This window comes from Gastrolobium bilobum, unplaced genomic scaffold (genome assembly GCF_033153095.1).
Source record: "Gastrolobium bilobum isolate Gb01-03AN ecotype WA unplaced genomic scaffold, APGP_CSIRO_Gbil_v1 utg4377, whole genome shotgun sequence".
NCBI lineage: Eukaryota > Viridiplantae > Streptophyta > Magnoliopsida > Fabales > Fabaceae > Gastrolobium > Gastrolobium bilobum.
Window position 1 is genome coordinate 870,063 of NW_026895684.1, and position 23,848 is coordinate 893,910.

Consider the following 23,848-nt stretch of genomic DNA (forward strand, 5'->3'; position numbering starts at 1 on the left):
TTAGATAAGTATCTCTAGGGGTGTAAATGGGCTGGGCTGGGCTGGGCTTTGGCCATCCTGGCCCAAGCCTACGTCAAAAAAAATTCAGCCTATCTGGCCTACTGGCCTATTAAAGGCTTTATCTGTAGGCCAAGCCCGGCCCATTTTCAAAAATAAGAAAGCCTGACATGGCCTACAAGTCTTGTAGGCCTCCCACTATATATACTAAGCAAAAAAAATAATTGTAGTAAAGAATGTTCCATTCATGCATGCACTAGTACTTCTCATAAGAAAAAAATGACAAACAAGAAAGAGTCAACATAATACCTCAGCTCTAGAATGTATATCATAGAGGAATAAAGTCAAAGAAATGGGAAAAATAAGAAAAATACAATTACTGGATGCTGAAATAAAGTCTACAAGAGAATGTCATTCATCTAAAAATCTTTAAACCACCATCAAGACAAGGGAAAGAAGAGTATTATTGAAAGATCATCATTAGTAACATCATAATCCAGCAAGGTACCCATTGCTCCATGGTATTAAGCTGCAACAACATGTAAAATTTGGAGACATTAGACAAGTTTTCCTTTCATAAAATAAAATAGCACAAAAAGTAAGAGATATTGGTATTTGGTACTTTGTGTCTTTGCCACATAAAATAAATATTATTTTATTATTTTATTTTAATAAATTAAATAGGCCAGCCTACAAGGCTGTAGGCCGGGCTTGACAAAATTAGCCTATGGCCTATTTATTAAAAAAGCTTTTTTATAAGCCTAAGCCTACTCTACTTTTCTAAAAAGCTGGGCCTGGGCTGGGCTTAATGTAGGCCGGGCCGTAGGCTGGGCTGGGCCAGCCTGGCCCATTTACACCCTTAAGTATCTCTACCATAGACACATAATGTGATGAGCTTACCATTCATTAAAAAAAAATGATGGCACAATTTTTTATGTGAGAGTAACATGAAATAGTTATCTCATCTAAAACGAGACAATAATTTCTCTTATTATATTTATATTAACAGAGAATTGAAGTGTTAAAATATTCACGCGACAGCATTGACGAGATGTTGATACTTGATATTATTATTTATTGTTATCATTTATATTGAATCAAGAGTGTTTCAGCATTCTTCTTTGACCTGTCTCCGGATTCCTCAGCAAAAAAGCTCGACCCTCGAGAGCTAGGTTGGTGTTTTCTCACTTAAAAATACAAAGCGAGAAGAAGATTGTAGATTTGTCACTTTGAACCCAAATTGACCCTGAGGCCTGACGCCACCTACCTACCCACCCTCTAGGGTTTCAAAACCCCCCGAAAATATAGTCCGAACCGAAGAGTCAAACTTTAATGCATATTTTGAGAGTATTTAATTTGAAATTTAGTTTAACTAAAGCCTTTTTTTTCTTTTACTTTTTTTTTTAATATTATTTGGACTCTAAAGTTTGATTTCATAGAGGAAGAAGTCATAATTATCTTTTCTTTATCATTATATTCCCTTAATATATAAATAATTAAACCTAAAAAATTGTGAAATGATAAATTAATGGCAAAGAGACTCTTTTAGAAAATAATGCCATTCATTCTTTCCTTAGGGGGTGTTGGTAAAAGAGTATATTTTTTTTGTGCGCGGAATTATTATTTCCAAAAATATAGTAGCAAAGTAAATTTTTATGGAATTTTATCAAAAAATTATTTGATAGACTAAAATATTATTGAAAATATTAGCTCAAGATTACTAATTATATATTTAGTTAATTATCAAATATTACCGAAAATATGGGATTATTTTACAAAATTACCATCAAAACTTTTGCAATTTAAAATTAAAATAAATTTTTTACATAATCATTCAACATTGATGGGATGCTACCAAAAGTGTTCATTTTGTATTTCTCTCCTTCCGACGTTTCATCTTGAAAGAGAAATAGTGAAAATCCATAAGAGGAGGTAGTTGACGAGATGCTTCTGATAATAATAGTAAAAGAGACATAACGTTGCAATTACATGCAAATCAACCGAAAAAAGGTTGAATTGTTTGAGAAAAATTGAACACGAAGTAAGTGATAGAATTCGAAGCAATTAGGATAGAAGACGCAATGATAAAATGAACAAATATAAGAATGATGTAGAGAGCCATGCCGGCGCCGGTGCTGACAAAGAAGTTGGCGATGGGGTGAACGATGACAACGAAGGCATTGACGGCAATGGTTATGAGCAACTGGATGGAGATGATGGAGTACACTTTTCGGATGAAGGACCACTGTAATTTAGGGCTCTCAAGCATCATCAGGTATAGAGGCCTCGCCCCGCTCTCCACATCTGTTTTCATGTATGCCTGATTCCACATCATTAGAACTTCGATCTCAAAAGCTTTTCCTCTGGGAAAGATTCTTTCATGAGAATGTAACATCCCAAGGGCTAGCAAGGGCAGGGAGTGATCGCCGGTGCAAAAAGTTGCACAGACAATGAATAGCTCATGCCAAATCTTGCAGTTGAGGTACATGAATGAATCGAATCAACACCCGAAAGAGAGAGATTCAAGAGACTGTGCAGGTATAAGACTGTAGAGTTGAGGATAGATTATAAGAATTAATTAATACTACATATACTAATAAGATGCATCTATTTTTCAGTAGCCCGAAACAGAAGAACTCCATAGTTAAGCGTGCTTAACTTGGAGCAATTCTGGGATGGGTGACTTCCTGGGAAGTTTTTCCAATAAATATGTGAGTGAGGGCAAAGCACGCTAAAAAGTCTCATGTTAGTTTGTGGGGACAATCATTAATCCTTGCAAGTTGCCGGACGTTACAAATAAAGTGAAGAAAACTAAAGAAAAACAGTAACTGCATAAAAAGCAAACTCTTAAAAAAAATTAGGGTAATGATCTTTTAGGTTGATACAAATTTGACCTGGTTTTTTCTTTTTCTTTTTCAAAATACAAAGTATTGTAGTAAGTTGTCACAATCTCACCTTCTTTATCGTCAAGTTATTGTATGATTTCAATCGATTCAATTACCAGCTAAAATAGAAGGTTTAGCTCAAATGGGAACTAAATTGAATTCAAAGAATTGGGGTTTGGAGGTTGGAGAGCTCCTAGGAATTTGCTCTTGTTTAAGCAGCTCTATTAGAACTAAGACATGAATTTATCGGTATTATTATGTATTAACTGCCTTAATAAAATTAATAATTATCACACTACTGTAGTTGCCTGGACTGGACTAAGGCCTAGGGTATGTTGTTGCTTACGTTTCTTCTGCCTCTTGCGGGTTTTGGTATAAGAAATCGCATTTACCATTTTTGTTCTTTCATTGTCATCTTCATTTCAATAAATTTCAATTTGTCCTCATCGATGCCAAGGACTATCTTTTTCTCTGATGGTACACATGTACAGAGGGAGGGAGTGTATTGGATTAGGATTTTAAAAGACTATTTAGAATTGGAAGGATTTTAAGTACTTTTTTTACAATCAAGATTTCATAAAATTAGATTTTAATAAAATTTATAAGATTTGAAAGAACAATATGAATTTATAAGATTTTAAAAAATCATATGAATTTTTAACAAATATTCAAAATTATAAGAGTCAATAAACAAAATAACAAAGAAATGCAATGATGTTAATAAAAAAAGTAAAACCTAATATAATTTTCTCAATCAGTAAAACATAATATATTTTTTAACAGACATTCAAAATTACTAAGCAATAGCTCTCCACATATCTAAAGCTATACTTTACTAGTCTTCCACACATTAACATTTTCTCGTTTCTGCTCTTGCGTTTGATCAATGAGTTAAAAATTATCTTCTTCATTTGGTATCAGAGCTATGCATATATGATTATAAGATCCAATTGTTTTTTATTTATTAAAAATAATTCTAAGTTTTCATAGAGAACCTAAAGTTCATGATAAAATTTCGTTTGAAATTTTTTGCAATTGATCTTGGAACCTTGGGGTTTTTTTTTGGGTAGTCTGCAAGGTAACAAACACCTGTAGAGATCAACTCACAGCAAATCTACGAATCCAAAAAATAGAAGAAAAATCAGCCAAATACAGCGGCCAAACACCAGCAGGTGGAAAGGAGAAAATACATAAATTGTTATCTAGATGATGATCCAAAGGATATTTAGACAACCAATCCGCATAGGCATTAGTCTCTCTGTATGAATGAACTAGTCTTACTTCCCAGTCTTTTGTAACCATGTTTGAATGCGAGTCACTAGATGAGACTCTCGAACTGCTCCTCCATTATTGGTGAGCAAAGTGATAACAGAACTTAAATCACTTTCTAAAATAATATGTCTCCAACCACCATCCCAAGCAAACTCCAAACCTTTGATGACTCCCCATAACTCAGCTACAAAAGTTGTACATTTGCCTATATGATACGTAAAGCCTTGTAACCAATGGCCAATATTATTTCTTAAAATCCCACCACAAGCAGATACTCCAGAACCTCTTCTAGCTGCCCCATCTGTATTGACTTTCATCCAGCCATCATCTGGAGGAATCCATCTTATCAAATTGCACGACTGCTCCCTTATAGGCTTCATGCTCAACTTATTTGACCAAGCTTGAGAATACTCAGCAGTTTTCTGTTCAATAGCTTGATATTTATAGGCTACTCTATCTACCTGATCACCATGAACAATACTATTTCTCCAAAACCAAGCACACCAAATCGTTACTGCAAAAACAAAGTTCCAGGGTGAATTAAAGCAAGCATAAGCATCATACTTCATATTCAATAAAAGCCAGTCATCCAGATCCAAGTTGAAAAAATTATTAGCCAAATACGGATCCAACAACTTCCTCCAAACTTCTTTGTTCTAAGTGATGAGAGTTTTCTAACCATATATCATATGCATGTTTTTATTGAGTATTTTAAGAAAATTTCGAATATGAATTTTGGGTTTTATTACATGAAAGTTTAGAAAAAATTTCAAATTATTTTCAATCGATACATTGAAACCTTACATTGTTGTGGAGCTTTTTAAAAACAAGTTTTTAGTTGTCTATTGATACAAAAATTGTTTGAAATTATTTCCTATAGCGAATGAATTTCATTCATGAATGCATTGTTACAAAATATAAGGTTCATATTATGAAAGTTTCAATCTTTCTTTAAGGGTTTCATTGATGCAAAATGAAAATTGGTTTAAGGGTTTTAATTCTCCTGTTGTTTTCTCACTGTTTTATGTTGTTTTTAATACAAAAATCACATCTTTTGTGCCAAAAAAAACCGTGACCCATAACTTGTAAAATCATTTTTTAGACTTACAAAAACTCTCAAAAATTGCTAAAAAATCTGCTGTTTTGAGATGTTATATTAGAATCTTGTTGGTTTGTTGTCTCTGAATTGTTTTGTGATAAAAATCGCTCAAAAATTTACTATTTTTTGAGCTTTGAGGAAGCTCCCACGACGAAACCCGGTTTCGAGGGTCAACCCGTCAAAGGAAGAAAAAGACACTCAATAGAGAAATCTTAAGGTTAGGGTGAGATTGTGAGATAGGCATCTTATTTATATTTCTCACAAAAAAATCCATACAAATAGAAAATTCATTAAAATCTTTAGATTTTTTGAATACCAGAAGATTGCTTTTCCTTGTTTAAATCCTGATTAAATACCAATGGATTTGGACAGACTCTAAAATAATCTTTTAATATTCTAATCACCATGTGACTTTGTTTCAATCTTTTAAAATCCTAATTAAATATCAATAGATTTTTTTTGTCCACAAATAATCAATTAAAATCCTTTAAAATCTCAATTCAACAACCCCTAATGTCAACTTTAAATGCTTATTATACTTATGCTATTTATAATGTTAAATAGAATACATAACATCCTATTTGGGTTTCTCGTTTTTCTAACAATTTTATTTGCCTAACAAAACAAGGGAAGGGCATTAACAATCAATTAGTATTATTTTTAATGTTAATATCAATCAATTTCACCGTTAGATCAATTATGTTGATCTAACAGTTATATTTATTTACATCTTTGTATAAATATGATTCTCTATATTTAATATGAAAACATTAAAAGGAAAAACTAGTGTTATGTTGTAGAAAAATTCTTTGGTCATGTCATTTAGACAATCAATTGTGAGGACCATTATTTTAAAATAAAAGAAAAGTAAAAGAATTGACGGGTCCACTTTTACGTGTATGTAGGAAAATTGATTATGTCATGTGAAAGGAGAAAAATATTACCCAACATTAAATATGAAAAATCATAATGATATAAAGTTAAAAATTAAATATGATGAATTATAGCAATATAAAAATGAAAATAAATATAACACGAAGATAATCGATTTCCATTAACATTAATAATAACAACTATCTCACGAAACAATGTTTCTCTATGTTTTCATTTCAGTATAGTTATGCAGTATGCACACAGTGCTTGTGCCTCCCACGAACAATTCAGGTGCCAACTTCACCCACTACTTTCCCAATTTGACTTGAGGTTTTCTTGTTACTCATTGCTCCAACCATGAGAAATGGTCAGCTATTGTTGTGTTACTCAATACATGAACAGTTCTTCAAATTTCTGAACCCTTGCCATGTGGAACTCGAATATAAGACAAGTTGTGAATCAAGGGCATGCCGAAAAAGCCCTTGTTCTTTTCCGCCAGATGAAGCGAAGTGGCGTTACGCCCAATAATTCCACCTTTCCCTTTTTAGCAAAAGCATGTGCCATACTTTCCCATCTCAGGAACTCCCAAATCATCCATGCCCATGTTGTCAAATCTTGGTTTCAATCCAATACTTTTGTGCAAACCGCGATGGTTCATATGTATGTTAAATGTGGTCAGTTGGAAGACGCGTACAATGTATTTGTTGGAATGCCCACGAGGGACATTGCTTCTTGGAATGCAATGCTGTTTGGTTTTGCTCACTGTGGCTTCCTTGATAGGTTGTCATGTCTAATACGTCAGATGAGGCTTACTGGGATTCATCCTGATTCAGTCACTGTCTTGCTACTGATTGATGCTGTTTTGCATGTGAAAAATCTCACATTTTTGAGTGCAACACATTCTTTTGGGATTCGAATTGGAGTTCATATGGATGTTTCTGTGGCTAATACTTTGATATCTGCATATGCCAAATGCGGCGACTTGTGTTCGGCAGAGATGGTATTTGATGAGATTGACAGTGGTCTGAGGTCTGTTGTCTCCTGGAATTCTATGATTGCTGCATATGCAAATTTTGAAAAGCATGTCGAGGCTGTTAATTGTTACAAAGGGATGCTACATGGTGGGTTTTCCCCAGACATTAGCACAATTCTTAATTTGCTTTCATCATGTGTGCAACCTAAAGCACTATTTCACGGTTTGCTAGTACATTCTCATGGAGTCCAGTTGGGTTGTGATTCTGATGTGTGTGTGGTGAATACTCTTATTTGTATCTATTCCAGGTGTGGGGATGTTCACTCTGCAAGATTTTTGTTTGACGGCATGTCTGGCAGAACTTGTGTTTCATGGACTGTAATGATTAGTGGTTATGCTGAGAAAGGATATATGAACGAGGCATTGATCTTGTTTAATGCAATGGAAGCTACTGGTGAGAAACCAGATTTGGTTACTGTGCTTGCTTTGATTTCAGGTTGTGGCCAAACAGGGGCACTTGAACTTGGAAAATGGATTGATGATTACTCTATTAATAAAGGGTTTAAAGATAATGTTGTGGTTTGCAACGCACTAATTGACATGTATGCCAAGTGTGGAAGTTTTAATGATGCTCAGGAGCTTTTCTACACGATGGCTAACAGAACTGTTGTCTCCTGGACAACCATGATTACTGCTTGTGCTTTGAATGGAGATGTTAGAGTTGCTCTGAACCTCTTTTTTATGATGGTGGACATGGGAATGAAACCAAACCGCATAACGTTTCTTGCTGTTCTCCAAGCTTGTGCACATGGAGGTTTACTCGAAAGAGGACTGGAGTGCTTCAACATGATGACGCAAAAGTATGGCATAAGCCCTGGTATAGACCATTATTCATGTATGGTTGATCTTCTTGGTCGTAGAGGACAACTGAGAGAAGCTTTAGAAATTATTAAAGGTTTGCCTTTTGAACCTGATGCTGGCATATGGAGTGCATTGCTCTCTGCTTGCAAACTTCATGGTAAGATGGAGATGGGTATGTATGTGTCTGAACGGCTATTTGAATTGGAGCCTCAGGTTGCAGTTCCATATGTGGAGATGGCTAACATATACGCATCATCGGAAATGTGGGATGGAGTTGCAGCTATAAGAAGAAAGATGAAATATCTTCAATTGAGGAAATCTCCCGGACAAAGTATTATTCAAGTGAACGGGAAATCTTCTATATTTACAGTTGAAGATAGAGATCACCCTGAAACCTCGTATATATATGATATGCTAGATGACTTGACTTCTCATTCTAAGCTAGGACTACTAGCTTATTCAGAGGAGATTTTTCAACAAGAATGGGAGTGAAGCTATTTGCAAAGAAAGACTGGGAATGTAGAGCTGTGTGTAAATACCGATTTGGCGGATTGATTCGGTGCTAATTTAAGGTCTTTCTAGTATTTCAAGTATGTATGTGTTCAAGAGAAAAGGAAAAACGGATCTTGCACGTAAGCTAAGGCAGTTTTGTAGATTGAGCCGCAAAGCCAGAGATATTCTGCGTAGTAGTAGGTAAATCTTATATGTTTGTGTTGAGTCACACACAAAAGAATATTTTATCTTTTTCCTTAATGACGAGGAGGAAAGGAAAAGATAATATATTCTTCTGTACATCTTATTCAAATCAACCTAATTAAGCATAAAATGTGTGTATAAAAGGAATACAACCTTTTGCATTGATAGAAATTATTATTCTTAACGATGAGAAAGAAGGGAGAAGATACTATATTCTTCTTTCATCTTATTCAAGATATTATAAGCATAAAATAAAATGTTACTATTGCATACCCCCCCCCCCCCCCCCCCAAATCCTCCCTCTCATTTTGAAGGCGATATATAGGAATGGCAACTAGATGCTTGGCCCTGGGCTTAGTGAGGCCAAACTCCTCCGTCATGTCCATATCTGTTGGCTTCATGTCATTGGGTAGCTTCCAATCAAAGCAATGCACAAGTTGGGCCACCACTAAACGAACCACAGTTAGACCCAATTGCAATCCGTTGCTTCCCTCAAATCTCTCTGGCCAGAACTTCTCTGGCTCATTCCAAGCACTTGGGTCTCGCATAATTGCCCATGCATTTACTATGACCCTGGTTTGTTTAGGTATGAAAAAATCTCCAACCATGCAATCTTCCATAGATTGGTGTGGTATTAGTAATGGTGCCACTCGATGGAACCTCAAACTTTCCTTTATAACCATGTCCAAATACTCCAACTTGTCCAGGTCTGATTCCTCCACCTTCCTCTTCATACCCACCACAGTCTCCAACTCTGTTTGGAGTTTCTTCATCACCCTTGGATGCTTTATGAGCTCTGAAAGTGCCCACTCAACTGATGTAGCAGAAGCATCCATAGAACCCGCCAGCATATCCTATGCCAAAAAAAAAAAAAGTGTGAAAGGATAATGTAAAAGCTAGAACTATGACGGTTGTAAGAATCAGTGTGAAGAGCCAACAAGCATGTAACTCAATTGGTATTGGTCCAACTCTTTAGGACTTTGGTCTGATCATAACGTAAATGGTTCGATACTTATCATGTTAATTTCTTCGTAAGTATTTATAATAAATATAATTCGTTTGTAGAGATCACGATGAGGATTTGCCCCAAGCTTGTCCCAGAATTGGCAACCCTATTGGATCAGGAGGTAATCTCTTTGCCTTCTTTTTGCTTTTCCATAGCCACAGATAAGTTAGACAAACTAAAAATATTACTATTCAAATCATCCAAGCTATTTGGGAGTTCTAATTGCTATGGAAAGTGTCTATCTTTGCTGCCAAAAGCAACTGGGCTTATCCATAACTAGTAAAGGGGGGGTTATATAATGTAAATAAGGAAAGTAAGAACTGTTATTCGTTGTCCTGACCTCCAACTGCAGCCTAGTATATTCCTGCGGCAATGTAACTCCAAGCTGCATGAAGTGATGTGGAACATCCAAAAAAACAGATTCTCATTAATTGTTGTGATTACGTGTCAGACAAAGTTTTTAGTTCATTACGGTCAGACAAAATTTGTAGTTTTTTACGAAGTTTTTTAGATCGCTTTTAGCACCGAAAACATCTATGGCAGGTTTACGTACTTGTTAATATTTATTTTTAGTCCTTGACCTTTTTTCATTAGCCAGGTCTTTGAGGAACCCTTTGTAAGGGATATATCCACCAATGGGCCGAATGATAAATTACAATAACTGGGTCGACACCACATCTCAACCCAAAACTTTAAAATTGTAGGTTTATGGGTTTTTTGCATTTATATGATCATCACTTGGTCTATGTCTAGTTGATGTGGTACTTCGTTACAACTCATATTTGAATACTTTCAACATCTTCCCCTTAAGTATGAGACCCAACATCATGCTCCCTCTTAAGAGCAACTTATGCGAAAGTCTTTTTTTTTAAGTATTGGAGTCACACTAGCCTTCTGCGGAGGCCTTGAAATATCACCATTTTCAAATACCCAGCCCAGCTAAACCTTTGGCTCTGATATTAGAGTTGGGAATGGTACGGGGAGTCCAAAATCGTCTTTTTCTTAAGTATTGGAGTCAAGCTAGCCTTCTGCGGAGGCCTTGAAACATTACCATATCAAAATACCCGGCCAGCCAAACCTTTGACTCGGATACTAGAGTTGGGAATGGTATGGGCGAGTCCAAAACCCTTTAGAAGGGATACATCCACCAATGAGCCAAATGATAAACCACAATAAGTGGACTGACACCACATCTCAACTCAAAACCTTAAACCTTGTTCATTAACTGTCATCGGGCGCAATTGGATATGCAAAAGTGTTTAGAACGTTCCAGTTTGGAATGCGACGGATCATCATCGTTCTAATTTACCTCTTGAAGCGCAGATCTTGTGCAGAATCTCCCCGTATATGATTCCCTTTCACGAACTGCTCTACTCGACACCGCAACACGAACAAATTTCTTGAGGTTGACTAATGGCAGACCTTGCAGACTACGTCTCAAAGGGGAATGGATGGTTTGTGGTTGTGGGCACTCCATCACTATCATGGAGATGATCTTACCTCAGCCTCCTTGTTACAACCATAAAGTGAAGATCCTAGAGACTGATGACTATAAGTGTAGAATATATATGAGTTCCAACAAACCTTAGCTCTAAGCTCAATGAGCTCTAGGCTTCTTTGGCTCTTTTTACCCATTAAGCTCAATGGGGCTTTTTTAATGCAGGAGCAAAATTCAACAATCTCCCACTTGCTCTTGAGTAAAACTTGAGTCCAAAGACCAAGACTATGTAACTCATTAAAAATGCCTCATCCTGTATCTCGAGCTGAGCCTGGGGATCTACTAGCTGTTATTAATTAAGGCTCTCGATAATCAATGAATGATTATCTAATTCAGCGCTATTCCACTAAAAACCTGAACTTGAACTCCAAGATTAATTACACATGTAACACAAATATGTATCGCCCCTTTGTAGAATGTCAATAATTGATTGATGAGCTTTCTGTTACTAAATCAATTATTTATATCCTTGACTGTGATAGTTTCTCTAATCGATTACATGCATTTGCCAGTGTCTTCAATATCCAAGTTATAGATAAATCAAAGAATGAAAGCTATTTAATTACCTATATAAAATAAACTCGGGATTAAGAGCAATCACATAACTATTGTTAACTAGAGATTTGATACCTTATGACAAAAAAAAACTTGAATCAAATCTCTCTTGATCCTTTCAATATGAATTTTAATTCACACCAATATTTTATAATGATTCAGAAAAAACCATTTCATAAAATATTGTAGCCTAAATAAAGCGTCCAACTTTATTTAATAGCTAAGAACCAATTTATTAATTGTGAGAATCTATGATTATGTTCTCTATAAACGTATTCAAATGATCATCTTAATATATAAAATCTTCATCCAAACTTTGGAAACTTTGCTGACGTGTCAATCTGTCCTTGCTTCTCAGGTTTGTGTTCACACTTGACAGATTTTGAAATGTTTCTTCTTTTGGCAACTTTCAAAATTCGAATTTTTAAATTCATGGGTGGGAAAATAATTCAATTTTATGTGGTGGAAGACATCTGTATTAATGATCCACTATTTTTTGCATGGATAAGAGAAAAAGTAATAATAACCCATTACTTTTTGCATTAGTAGGTGGAAAAGTATTTAAATTCAAAATTTAAACTTAAAGGTGATAAAAGAGTTCATCATTAATATCTCACTACTTTCTGCATAGGTAATTATTAAAAAACAAAATTATTTTGTGTATAAATAGGATATGTGTTACTGGGTCTTTTCATTTGGTAATTAGCTTTTGTGCATATGTTTCTTCCCTTCTCTGTCTATTTATCTTCTTCATCTTCTTAAGTTGTTCTTCTATTTGATGAACATATAATATTTTTCATTTTTTTGTAGCACTATTGTAGAGTAAAGCTGACGGAATGATTTAGAATCACTAGAATATGAATTTCTTTACTTCCTCATAGGAAGGTATGGCATTCTTCTCTTTCTTTCTTTTTTGGGTACAATTCTCTATCATTTTTCTTCTACAAGTATTTTTTCCACAACACAATATCATGAACGAGATGATATAATAAAATATCCTTACTTTTAAATGATTAAATATTTATGTTTAGCCTTCATTGTCTGTGCTTTGTGAGCACCATCTCAGAATTCAACACGGTAAAAAATTCTCTTTTATCTTAAAGTCCTTATTTTTTCTATTTGTAATACCTACAATCTACAAGAGCAAGATGAGTTTTTTCTTTTATTTTTTCTGTCCATACATAATTTGTTTCTCACAGTTGTTGTTGCTCTTTAATTTATTTTTGTTCTTGACAGATATGTTTATCGTGGTGGTGAAAATGATGAGTTTGATATCAATGATACTACTTCGACCTCTTAAAACCATCATCTATTTCTTTAAAGGATGTTCGAAGTGTGTCTGATGCTATATTCAAAATTAAAGTAACTCAATAGGTGTGAAAAAATTTCAACATTCTTTGGTTAGGCAAACAGCTATATTCTTCCATTATTTTTTATATCGAAAATTGTTAAATCTATTAATAATATAGTCGGCAAACAACTGTATTATTCTACTATTTTTTGCATCGAAAATTGTTAAATTTATTAATAATATTTATTATTATGTATATTAGAATTAATTATTATACCATTATGATTAATTACTTTTTTTTACAAAAATAATATAAAGCAATAAATTTGTTTTTTTTTTTGATAACAATAAATTTGTTTTTAATGTTTTTGTTCTTGGGAAGATTTGGAAGTTATTATAAGATATTGACTTCATTATTACATTGGAAGTTCAAAGAAGGATAATCAAATACGAGTGGGTGTGTTGGGAAAACGCGCGCATATCGCTACAGCAACGAAAATTTATATATATATATATAATACTTATTGCACAATAATAAATTTCATATCTTCTTTATTGGCAGTTAGGTTTGAATTAAAATGTAGATATATATAAGGGTAGATTGAATTAATTTTAAAAATAACGTAAAACTGTTACGTTTTCCTAGAATATCCAAAATTTAAAAAAAAAACTGTTACTGTTACTTATTGCACAATATTTATTATGTACAAACTTCTATGCATGTTTTCCTTTATTTTTTGCGTAGAAAATTTTTAAGCCTATTAATTTATTATTATGTCTATTCGGAGGGAAAATTTTTAATACCTAAAATTTAAACTTTTTAAATTTTAATTTTGAATCTGAGAGGTGGAAAATGATTCAGCATTTAATATTGTCCACTACTTTCTGCGTGGGAAATTATTAAGCATATTAATGATAGTTATTATTACGTCTATTGGGCTTAATTATTATACCTATTAGAATTAATTATAAAACTGAAAAAAATATATGTATAAAATAAATTTAATTTTAATAAAAAAATATTAATAAAAAAATATTTAAAATTATAAAAATATACTTTAAAATAAAGTAAATTAAAATCTTAACTTAAAATAATGATACAAAAAGCAAAAAGAATTCGTACAATATATATACTTAAGATAAATATTTTAAATGTATATATATATATATATATGTATATAATATAAATTAAAAGAGAAAAAAATTATTTTTTAGAAGTATGTATAATTAATTCTATTATCATGTTGAATTTTAAATTTTAAAATTAAATATATTAGAAAGAAATCGAACATTCATTCTTTTGATGTAAGAGTATAATTAAAACAATTTCCTATGTCGTGAATGATTACCTATAAGCTATTACTTGGAGAATGTGCATAGACTTCTATGCATGTTTCCCTTTATTTTTTGCATAGAAAATTGTTAAGCCTATTAATTTATTATTATGTCTATTGTGAGGGAAATATTTAATACTTAAAATTTAAATTTTCTAAATTTGAATTTTGAACTTGAGAGGTGGGAAAAGATTCAGCATTTAATATTGCCTACTACTTTCTGCGTGAGAAATTGTTAAGCATATTAATGATAGTTATTATTATGTCTATTGGGCTTAATTATTATACGAATTAGAATTAATTATAAAACTGAAAAAAAGATATGTATAAAATAAATTTAATTTTAATAAAAAAATATTAATTAAACGAACAAAATATTTAAAATTATAAAAATACACTTTAAAATAAAGTAAATTAAAACCTTAACTTAAAATAATGTTACAAAAAGCAAAAAGAGTTCGTACAAGAAACTTTTTAAAAAATACTTAAGATAAATATTTTAAATGTATATATATATATATATATGTATATAATATAAATTATAAGAGAAAAAAATTATTTTTTAAAAGTATGTATAATTAATTCTATTATCATGTTGAATTTTAAATTTTAAAATTAAATATATTAGAAAGAAATCAAACATTCATTCTTTTCATGTAAGAGTATAATTAACACAATTTCCTATGTCGTGAATGATTACCTAGAAGCTATTACTTGGAGAATGTGCATAGACTTCTATGCATGTTTTCCTTTATTTTTTTGCAAAGAAAATTGTTAAGCCTATTAATTTATTATTATGTCTATTGGGAGGGAAAATATTTAATACTTAAAATTTAAATTTTTCAAATTTGAATTTTGAACTTGAGAGGTGGGAAAAGATTCAGCATTTAATATTGCCCATTACTTTCTGCATGAGAAATTATTAAGCATATTAATGATAGTTATTATTATGTCTATTGGGCTTAATTATTATACCTATCAGAATTAATTATAAAACTGGAAAAATGATATGCATAAAAATTTTTAATTTTAATAAAAAATTACGAATTAAATGAAAAAATTATTTAAAATTATAAAAATATACTTTAAAATAAAGTAAATTAAAATCATAACTTAAAATAATGTCACAAAAAAAAAATTGTACAAGAAACTTTTTAAAAAATACTTAAGATAAATATTTTAATGTATATATATATATATATATATATATATATGTAATCATGTTGAATTTTAAATTTTAAAATAAAATATATTAGAAAGAAATCAAACTTTTATTCTTTTGATGTAAGAGTATAGTTAACACAATTTTCTATATCGTGAATGATTACCTAGAAGCTATTACTTGGAGAATGTGCACAAACTTCTAAGCATGTTTCTCTTTATTTTTTGCATAGAAAATTGTTAAGCCTATTAATTTATTATTATGTCTATTCAGAGGGAAAATATTTAATACTTAAACTTTAAACTTTTTAAATTTGAATTTTGAACTTGAGAGGTGGGAAAAGATTCAGCATTTAATATTGTCCACTACTTTCTGCATGGGAAATTATTAAACATATTAATGATAGTTATTATTATGTCTATTGGGCTTAATTATTATACCTATTAGAATTAATTATAAAACTGGAAAAAAGATATATTAATGGCAGTTAGAGTTGGCAAATTCCGGGCCGAGCCCACCCAGTGCACCAACAGTTTTTTTTTATTCTTATGTTTATTGTCTAATTATATAAAACATAGATAGATAATAATCTAGAAGTAACTATAAGAAACTTTTTCTTGTGGATAAATATTAAAACCTATTACATGCCGGTATAAAATGCTGACATATATGTGTGGCAAAATGGGTTCACCCGATGGGCCGGCCCTCCCCACCCGCCAAACAGGCGAGTTAGCCCGACCAACATATTTTTTCGTTATGTATACTGTCTAACTATAGAAAACATATATAGATAGTAATCTAGACGCAACTGTAAGAATCTTTTTTGTGGAGATATAAAAATCTATTAAATGCTTATATGAAATGCTAATAGTTAATGTGGTAAAATGGGTTCAGCCCGGAGGGCCGGCCCACCCCGCCCGCCAACACTTTTTTCTTCCTTATGTTTACTGTCTAAATATAGAAAACATAGATAGATAGTAATCTAGATGCAACTATAAGAATTTTTTGTTGTTGATAGATATAAAAACCTATTACATGCTTATATAAAATGCTGACAGTTAGAGGTGGCAAAATAGGCTCCGGGCCGACCCGCCCATGCTCACCAACACTTTTTTATATCTATTATTATGTTTATTGTCTAACTAAAGAAAACATAGATAGATAATAATCTATTATGTTTATTGTGGATAAATATAAAAATATATTACATGCTGATATAAAATGCTGACAGTTAGAGTTGGCAAATTAAGCTCGGCCCGGAGTGCTGGCCCACCCAACGCACTAACAATTTTTTTTTATTCTTGTGTTTATTGTCTAATTATATAAAACATGGATAGATAGTAATCTAGAGGTAACTATAAGAAACTTTTTCTTGTGGATAAATATAAAAACCTATTACATGCCGATATAAAATGCTGACATATATATGTGGCAAAATGGATTCGGCCCAGAGGGCCGGACCACCCCGTCTGCCAACATTTTTTTTTCTTATGTTTACTGGCTAAATATAGAAAATATAGATAGATAGGAATCTAGATGCAACTATAAGAATTATTTCTTTTGTTGATAGATATAAAAACCTATTACATGCTTATATAAAATGCTGATAGATATAATTTTTTTTATTCAGAATTTATCAGAATTGCAAGCGTAGGTTGGACTATCTTTAATTTACCTTGATGTTAAGCACAATATGTCAATTTTTTTGTTCTTCGTATGATGCATGATTTGAATCTATTATAGACATCATTTGACATTACACTGAAATCAGTTTATCAGAATTGTTCTTTTCTTTGTGTAACACATATGCAATAAACTATTATTTCCATATTCTATGTCATTAATGTAACCTTCTTAAAGCCTTTTCCAGACTACTATCAAAATTAACTTACGACTCTTTTACATATTTTTGAGTTATTGTGCGCTATAAAATTCCAAATAACAATCTAATTTAAATTTTATGCTAATTTTTATGAGACAAACAAACCAATTTTTTTTTCTCCGTGCATCGCACGAGTAATCAACTAGTATCTTCTACAATTGATCCAGAACTTATTCCAATGATATTATAAAGTCGTTGATAGTAAGGGTGTTAACGGGCCGAGCCGAGCCAAGCTTTGGTCTTAAAAGGCCAAGCCTGTATTTAAATGTGTCAGCCTGACCAAGCCTGTTACCTGTTATGAATATAATTTCAGCCTGTGGCCTGTCTTATTTACAAAAAAATAAAAGTTTGGTTTTAGCCTGTTTAAAAAAAGTAAGACAACAAAAATTTATCCAAACAAAATATATAATCAACAACACTAGTAATTTCATAAATATCCATAAATTTAATGTATATCCAAAAATATAAAACAAAATCATTCAAAAAGTCTTTTTAATTAATAAAATGGGATGGGGTTGAGGAGAGAGAGAAGGTTACACTACAAAAATTATCACAAGTAGTATAAAAAATATAAAATAAAAATAAAAATTAATATATTAGGCCAGCCTGAGAGGCTCTAAGGCCGAGCTTTTGAATTGGTGCCTGAAGCCTTTTTATTAAACGAGCTTTTATACAAGTCCAAGCCTGATTCCAACAATCAATTTTAGACATATAAGGTCAGACCTTCACGAGCCGAGCCAAAAGCCTCTGTAAATCCCCTGGCTCATTTAGCACCCCTAGTTGATAGCCACATCATAATGTATAAATGCCACGGAAATATCCAAGTATGAAGTGAAGGCATCAGCTCATTATCATTAGAATAAGTTGTTACACCAGCTCACCAATCTCTCTCTCACAACATTTCTTGAGCAGTTAAATTAACAAGTTGTTAAAAGTCTGTTACAATACAAATTCTTGTCCAATAGTACATAAAATTACATCATATACCTAAGTTTATAACTTGAGGCAAGAATTTATGTAGCACCGATATCGACATGGGACACGTGACACGACATGACACTCTGACACGTTAATTTTAAAAATATTAAATTTCGACATGTTAGGACACGTTTTAATATTAAATAATATTTTTAATTTACGTAGTATATATTATATTTAATATTCAATAATATAACAAAAAAATAAAGTTAAACTTATAATACCCATCAATTTTGTAAAGAAACATAAGATATCATAAATATTTATATTAAACTCAATAAAATTGTAATCTTAATCCAACGAATCTAACAGTTAGAACTAAAAACGCAACACAATACAACATTTGAATCATTTTTTGAGTTTCTACGACGCATGTTGGAGTGTTGGAGAATGTCGGAGTGTCGGAGAATGTCGAAAAATATCAGACATGACACATCAAAATTTTTAAAGTATCGGTGCTTCGTAAATAAGATTCTCTCAAGATTGGAGAACACAATCAATAAGCTGGCCAAGCAACCCAGACTTCCACACGCAAAAGTGATCGAAGCACCATCTCTAAGGAATCATGACACTGGTGTCACGCCCACCAGAAATGTCTCTTGTTAAGAAACGGATCGGTTTAAAATAGAGAAAATAGAAAAGAGAGAATAAAATGGCACATATACAAGACACAAGTATTTACGTGATTCGGTAGTGTGTCTACTGTACGTACATGCAAAAACAAATCAAAAGTATATATTAAAATGAAGTAGAGTACAAAAAATGAAAATAACTCAAGCACTCAAACTCTGATTCTAATATCCCCAATACACAAAATTAGATACACAAAAAAAAAACCTATTGGAATAGAAGTGATTAATGTTGGGCTTCCTCCTTCAATGCTAAGCCCAAGCTCTTTGAGGGGTTTTCTAAAAACCCTAACCCTAGATCTCACCTCCTCTATATATTTATTAGTTGTGAGTGGAGGCTAGGTCAAGTGAATGAGAGAGAAAAATTTGAGAGATAATTATTTGATTGTTTGAGTAAAGCTTTATGCTTTGCATTTGAGAGATCTCTAGAGAGAGTTTAGGTGAAATATTTCTAAGGTAGTTTGATTATCACCATTGTTGTTGAGTTAACCACCACATTGGTGTATTTGATTTTTTGTAACCATTATTTTCATAGTGGATTTTTTGATTTAGACTAGGGGCTCGTTTGTATTGCCTTATCAAGAAAGTCCTTTTATCACTTCCTTATTTAAAAAAAATACTTTCTATAAAAGTTATAGCTATTTAGATTTTTTAAAAAATATTTGATTTTTGAGAAAAAATATTTAGCTTTCGACTTCTGCTTTTGTTAAAAGCTAAAAATTTTTGCTTTCGAAAAAAGTAGATTTTTGGGCTTTTTCGAGAAGTGCTTTTTTTCTTCTTAAAAAGAGCAGCTTTTGAAGAAAAAAAGCTCATCCAAACGGGCTCTAGGTCCCGTGAGTTTTTACTTCTTCGTTGAAGAAGGTTTTTCCACGTTAAATCTGGTTGTGTTCTTCCTCTTCTCTCTCCTATTTCGTGTTTACGTTTTGATTTTTCCGTTGCGCTGCTCGACCTGGTGAAATTCAGGGCGAGGTATTGTCGAAATCTAAGATCAGTATCTTGTTGATTGACTTTTGCACAAAAAAAATCACTGAGTCAATCTGAAGGAACCGATTAGTTCCCAACAATTAACTCTCATACTCGGTGCTTTAATGAAGCTGACGCCTATATATAGTTGAGGAGTCGACAATTTCTTTAAGGTAAAGAAATGTTCTTATTGGACCACAATATAATTGTGGTTGTCTGCTACACCGAAACCTTCTTATTGGACCAACCATTTTGCAACTTGTGCTGCCAAGTGCCAACAATATTGTGATTTGGTTTTCGGCTCTTTGCTGCAAGTAGCGGTGAAAGAGAAGCAGGTCGGCAAACGTCCTAATTTATATCAGAGTCGGCATATTATATATAATTAAATATAACAGATTTTTTTAAAAAACCTATTTATTAGGGTCTATTTGGATGAATTTTTTCTCTTTTCAAAAAAAAAAAAAACACATCAAAAAATATCCGTTTGAATGTCTACTTAAAAAAAAAAACAGAAGTCAAAAATCAAATATTTTTTTTTTCAAAAATCAAATTTTTTAAAAATATCTAAATACCTTTAACTTTTATAAAAAGTACTTCTAAAATAAGTAAGAGTAAGACATAAAAAATACTTTTTTGGAAGCCCATCCAACTGGGTTCTTAGAAGGCAGATCATAGGTTTTTTTTTTACATGTTGTGCCTATAAGCCTTCAGGCCGGCCTATATCATATTATTTATTTTAAATAAAATAAAATAATAGTATTCATATAATACCAAATGGTGATAGTTCAATTAGCACATGTGAGCTGAGTAGGTGATGGAAGGACCTAGGTTCGATCCTTCACCAATACTACCTTTGGGAGTGACATAAGATTTATATCAATATCTTCAGTAGCATCAGAATCAATATTTAGTGCTGGAAGAAGAGTTATTGATGTCTATCATTCTAACTTGGCTGAAAATATCATCCAAGCTTTAATATATGGTAGAGATTGACTACATAATAAGTATGACTTTGAAGAGTTATTTTAATTTACATAATATGGATTGATTTGTTGGATATGATGAAGTATGTGTTGTTTAGTTTGGACATCTTGTTTATGAAAGTGACTAATGCAGATTGTGCGAAGTTGTTGTTGTAATTCATGATTTTGTTTGAAAGTTAAAATTGTGATTTTTGTTTTAACAACAAGATTTGAGTATTTTGTGGAATTGATTCATGTTCCGCTTGAAAGTTAAAAATTAACAGGTTAATGGAGCAGATAAGGCCATTTGTTTTTTTATGAATGGATCAAGCTAGACTAACAGTTAAACTCAGGCCATTTGTTTTTTTTATAAATGGATCAAATTAGACTAACAGTTAGACTCACGTCAAATTAATTAATTTTTTTTTACATAAACTTGAGTTTTTCATAACAAAGATCAACTTAACCCAGTCCACTTTCATCCCCAGCTGCAAGTGATGCCGCTAACCCATGTGCAGTGTGGTTGTACAAATTGTGAACATGTGCAGTGCGGCTCCTGCAGCAACATGTGAACTCCTGCAATCAAGTGATAATAGCAATGGCACAGCATCTCTTTTTCATCAGCTGCACATAGAAAAACCAAGCAATGAAAAGAAAGAGGGGATGAAGAGATGGAAAAAAGAAAAAGAAAAAGAAAAAAGGGCTCAATAGCTAGCGAGAATAAACGAGAAAAATCATAGCGCGGAGGAGAGTGAGTCGAGGAAAAGGGTTATAGAGGCTCTTATGTCTCTGCCCAAATTTAAACGACAACGCTTTTATAACATAACCACAGTTAACAGAGGTAAATGACAACAACTAAACAAAACCACTTTAGAGTACAAAGGGTTACATTTCATAATGAAAATAAGCTATTATGTATATTGGTTAAATTTTAATTAGACACATGAAAAATCATAATCATAAATTCATACTAATGACACCTGGCTAAAATATCTAGTTAAGATATAAAATATGCATGATATACTATAATATATATAGAGAGAAGAAGAAGAATCTTTTCCATTGATAGAAATATAATTCTTGATAATGAAAAGGAAAGGAAAAGATAAGATATTCTTCTATACATCTTATTGAAATCGACCTAACCAAGCATAAAATAAAATGTTACAATTAATTTTTTTTTTTGCCTAATCCCTTTCTATTGGAAGGCGATAAGTAGGAATGGCAAATAGATGCTTGGCCCTGGGCAATGTGAGGCCGAATTCCTCTGTCATGTCCAAATCAGTATGCAACATATCATTTGGTAACTTCCAATCAAAGCAATGAACGAGTTGAGCCACCACTGAACGAACCACAGTCAGACCCAATTGCAACCCGGGACAACCCCTTCTGCCAGACCCAAATGGTATCATCTGTAAGTCACGTCCTCGTATATCTATGTTGCTTCCCTCAAATCTCTCTGGCAAGAACTTCTCTGGCTCTTTCCAAGCACTTGGGTCTCGCATTATTGCCCATGCGTTTATTATGACCCTCGACTTTTTAGGTATGAAAAAATCTCCAACCATACAATCTTCCATGGATTGATGTGGTATTAGTAGTGGTGCCACTGGATGGAACCTGAGGCTTTCCTTTATAACCATGTCCAAATACTCCAACTTGTCCAGGTCTGATTCCTCCACCTTCCTCTTCATACCCACCACAGTTTGCAACTCTGTTTGGAGTTTCTTCATCACCCTTGGATGCTTTAGCAGCTCTGAAAGTGCCCATTCAATTGCTGTAGCTGAAGTATCCATTGAACCCGCCAGCATATCCTGTACTAGAAAACAAAAAACAAGTGAGATTCATAATAACAGCTATTTGATTTGTAAAAAGTAAGAGAAAAAGTTCAACAATGTGATTCCTTTTACCAACAATACGGCTTTGATATTGGGGCGTTCAATAGAGTATTCAGATACTTCACTACCAACAAAGCCTAACATGACATCCACGAAATCCTTGATCTTGTCTTCTCTGTTCTCTGATTGCATATGTTCATCAATAATTTTCTCAAAAAAGTCGTCGAAGATTTTGTGCACTAACTTGAAGCGCTTAGTTAGCCCTTGAAGATCAAGTTTACCGATGTAAGGAATATAATCACCTATGTTAGGTGCTGCTGCTAAATGCATTGCCTCTTGCATCACAGCTTTGAATCCCTTCTCGTCCAAGTCCTTGTCCATGTACTTCTTCCCTAAAATCATTCTACAACTCATGTCTGCACTGAGTGATCCAACCTTGGCACTGATATCAACAGCAACTCCATCTCTGGCTTCTTCTATTAGATGATTGATCAATAAGTCAAGCTCTTCTTGCCTCATGTCTCTGAAGGAGTTAATTTTAGTATGGCTCAGTAATTCCAATGTGCACATCTTACGCATGTTGCGCCAATAAGAACCATATTCACCAAAGCTCAAGTTTCTTTGTTCCCAAGCTATGTACTTTGCAGCTTCAACGGGTGGTCTACTAGCAAAGACAAGGTCATGGGTCTTCAGAAACTGTTCAGCAGCTTGGGGTGAAGAAACAACTATGGTTGGCACAAAACCCAAGCGCAAGTGCATGATGGGTCCATGTTTTTGGGCTAGTTGGTGAAGATCACGATGAGGATTTGCTCCCAACTTGTGAAGGCTCCCCAAAATTGGCAAACCTATTGGACCAGGAGGTAATCTCTTTGCCTTCTCTTTGCTTCTCCATAGCCACAGAGAAGTTAGAAAAGCTAAAATAATTGCCATCCAAATCATCCTTGCTATAAGGGAGAGAGTTCAATTTGCTATGGAAAGTGTCTATCTTTGCTGCCAAAAGCAACTGGCTTCTTATCTAAAACCAGTAAAGGGGGTTATATAATCTAAATAAATATGACAACTGTTCCAAAGTGATGTTACGGCCCAATATTTGATGG

The 23,848-nt window shown here is 32.9% G+C and overlaps 3 protein-coding genes across 3 annotated transcripts; 1 reads left to right on the plus strand and 2 right to left on the minus strand.

Annotated features, from left to right (window-relative positions):
• Window positions 1-6,490: 6,490 nt before the first annotated feature.
• On the plus strand, window positions 6,491-8,600 carry LOC133289953 (pentatricopeptide repeat-containing protein At4g19191, mitochondrial). Its single transcript, XM_061488001.1, is given in 1 exon segment — window positions 6,491-8,600. A coding segment is annotated over 1 exon segment (1,962 nt). The 3' UTR covers window positions 8,453-8,600.
• Window positions 8,601-8,886: 286 nt separating this feature from the next.
• Window positions 8,887-11,139, minus strand: LOC133289962 (cytochrome P450 71AU50-like). Its single transcript, XM_061488007.1, has 2 exons — window positions 10,972-11,139; window positions 8,887-9,510 (listed from the first exon to the last, which is right to left on the minus strand). Exons 1-2 carry the CDS (start codon window positions 11,137-11,139, stop codon window positions 8,887-8,889), a joined length of 792 nt encoding a protein of 263 aa, XP_061343991.1.
• A 10,918-nt stretch (window positions 11,140-22,057) lies between these two features.
• Window positions 22,058-23,848, minus strand: LOC133290688 (cytochrome P450 71AU50-like). Its single transcript, XM_061488817.1, has 2 exons — window positions 22,824-23,848; window positions 22,058-22,727 (listed from the first exon to the last, which is right to left on the minus strand). The coding sequence occupies exons 1-2, from the start codon at window positions 23,688-23,690 to the stop codon at window positions 22,104-22,106; spliced, it is 1,491 nt and encodes a 496-aa protein (XP_061344801.1). The 5' UTR covers window positions 23,691-23,848; the 3' UTR covers window positions 22,058-22,103.

Excerpts from the sequence above, each read along its gene's own strand:
- LOC133290688 (XM_061488817.1), bottom strand. The coding sequence starts at position 23,690 with ATGATTTGGATGGCAATTATTTTAGCTTTTCTAACTTCTCTGTGGCTA. Across the intron at positions 22,728-22,823 it reads ATATCAAAGCCGTATTGTTG|GATATGCTGGCGGGTTCAAT; the intron begins GTAAAAGGAATC and ends TTTCTAGTACAG.
- LOC133289962 (XM_061488007.1), bottom strand. The coding sequence starts at position 11,139 with ATGGAGTGCCCACAACCACAAACCATCCATTCCCCTTTGAGACGTAGT. Across the intron at positions 9,511-10,971 it reads CAAGATCTGCGCTTCAAGAG|GATATGCTGGCGGGTTCTAT; the intron begins GTAAATTAGAAC and ends TTTTTGGCATAG.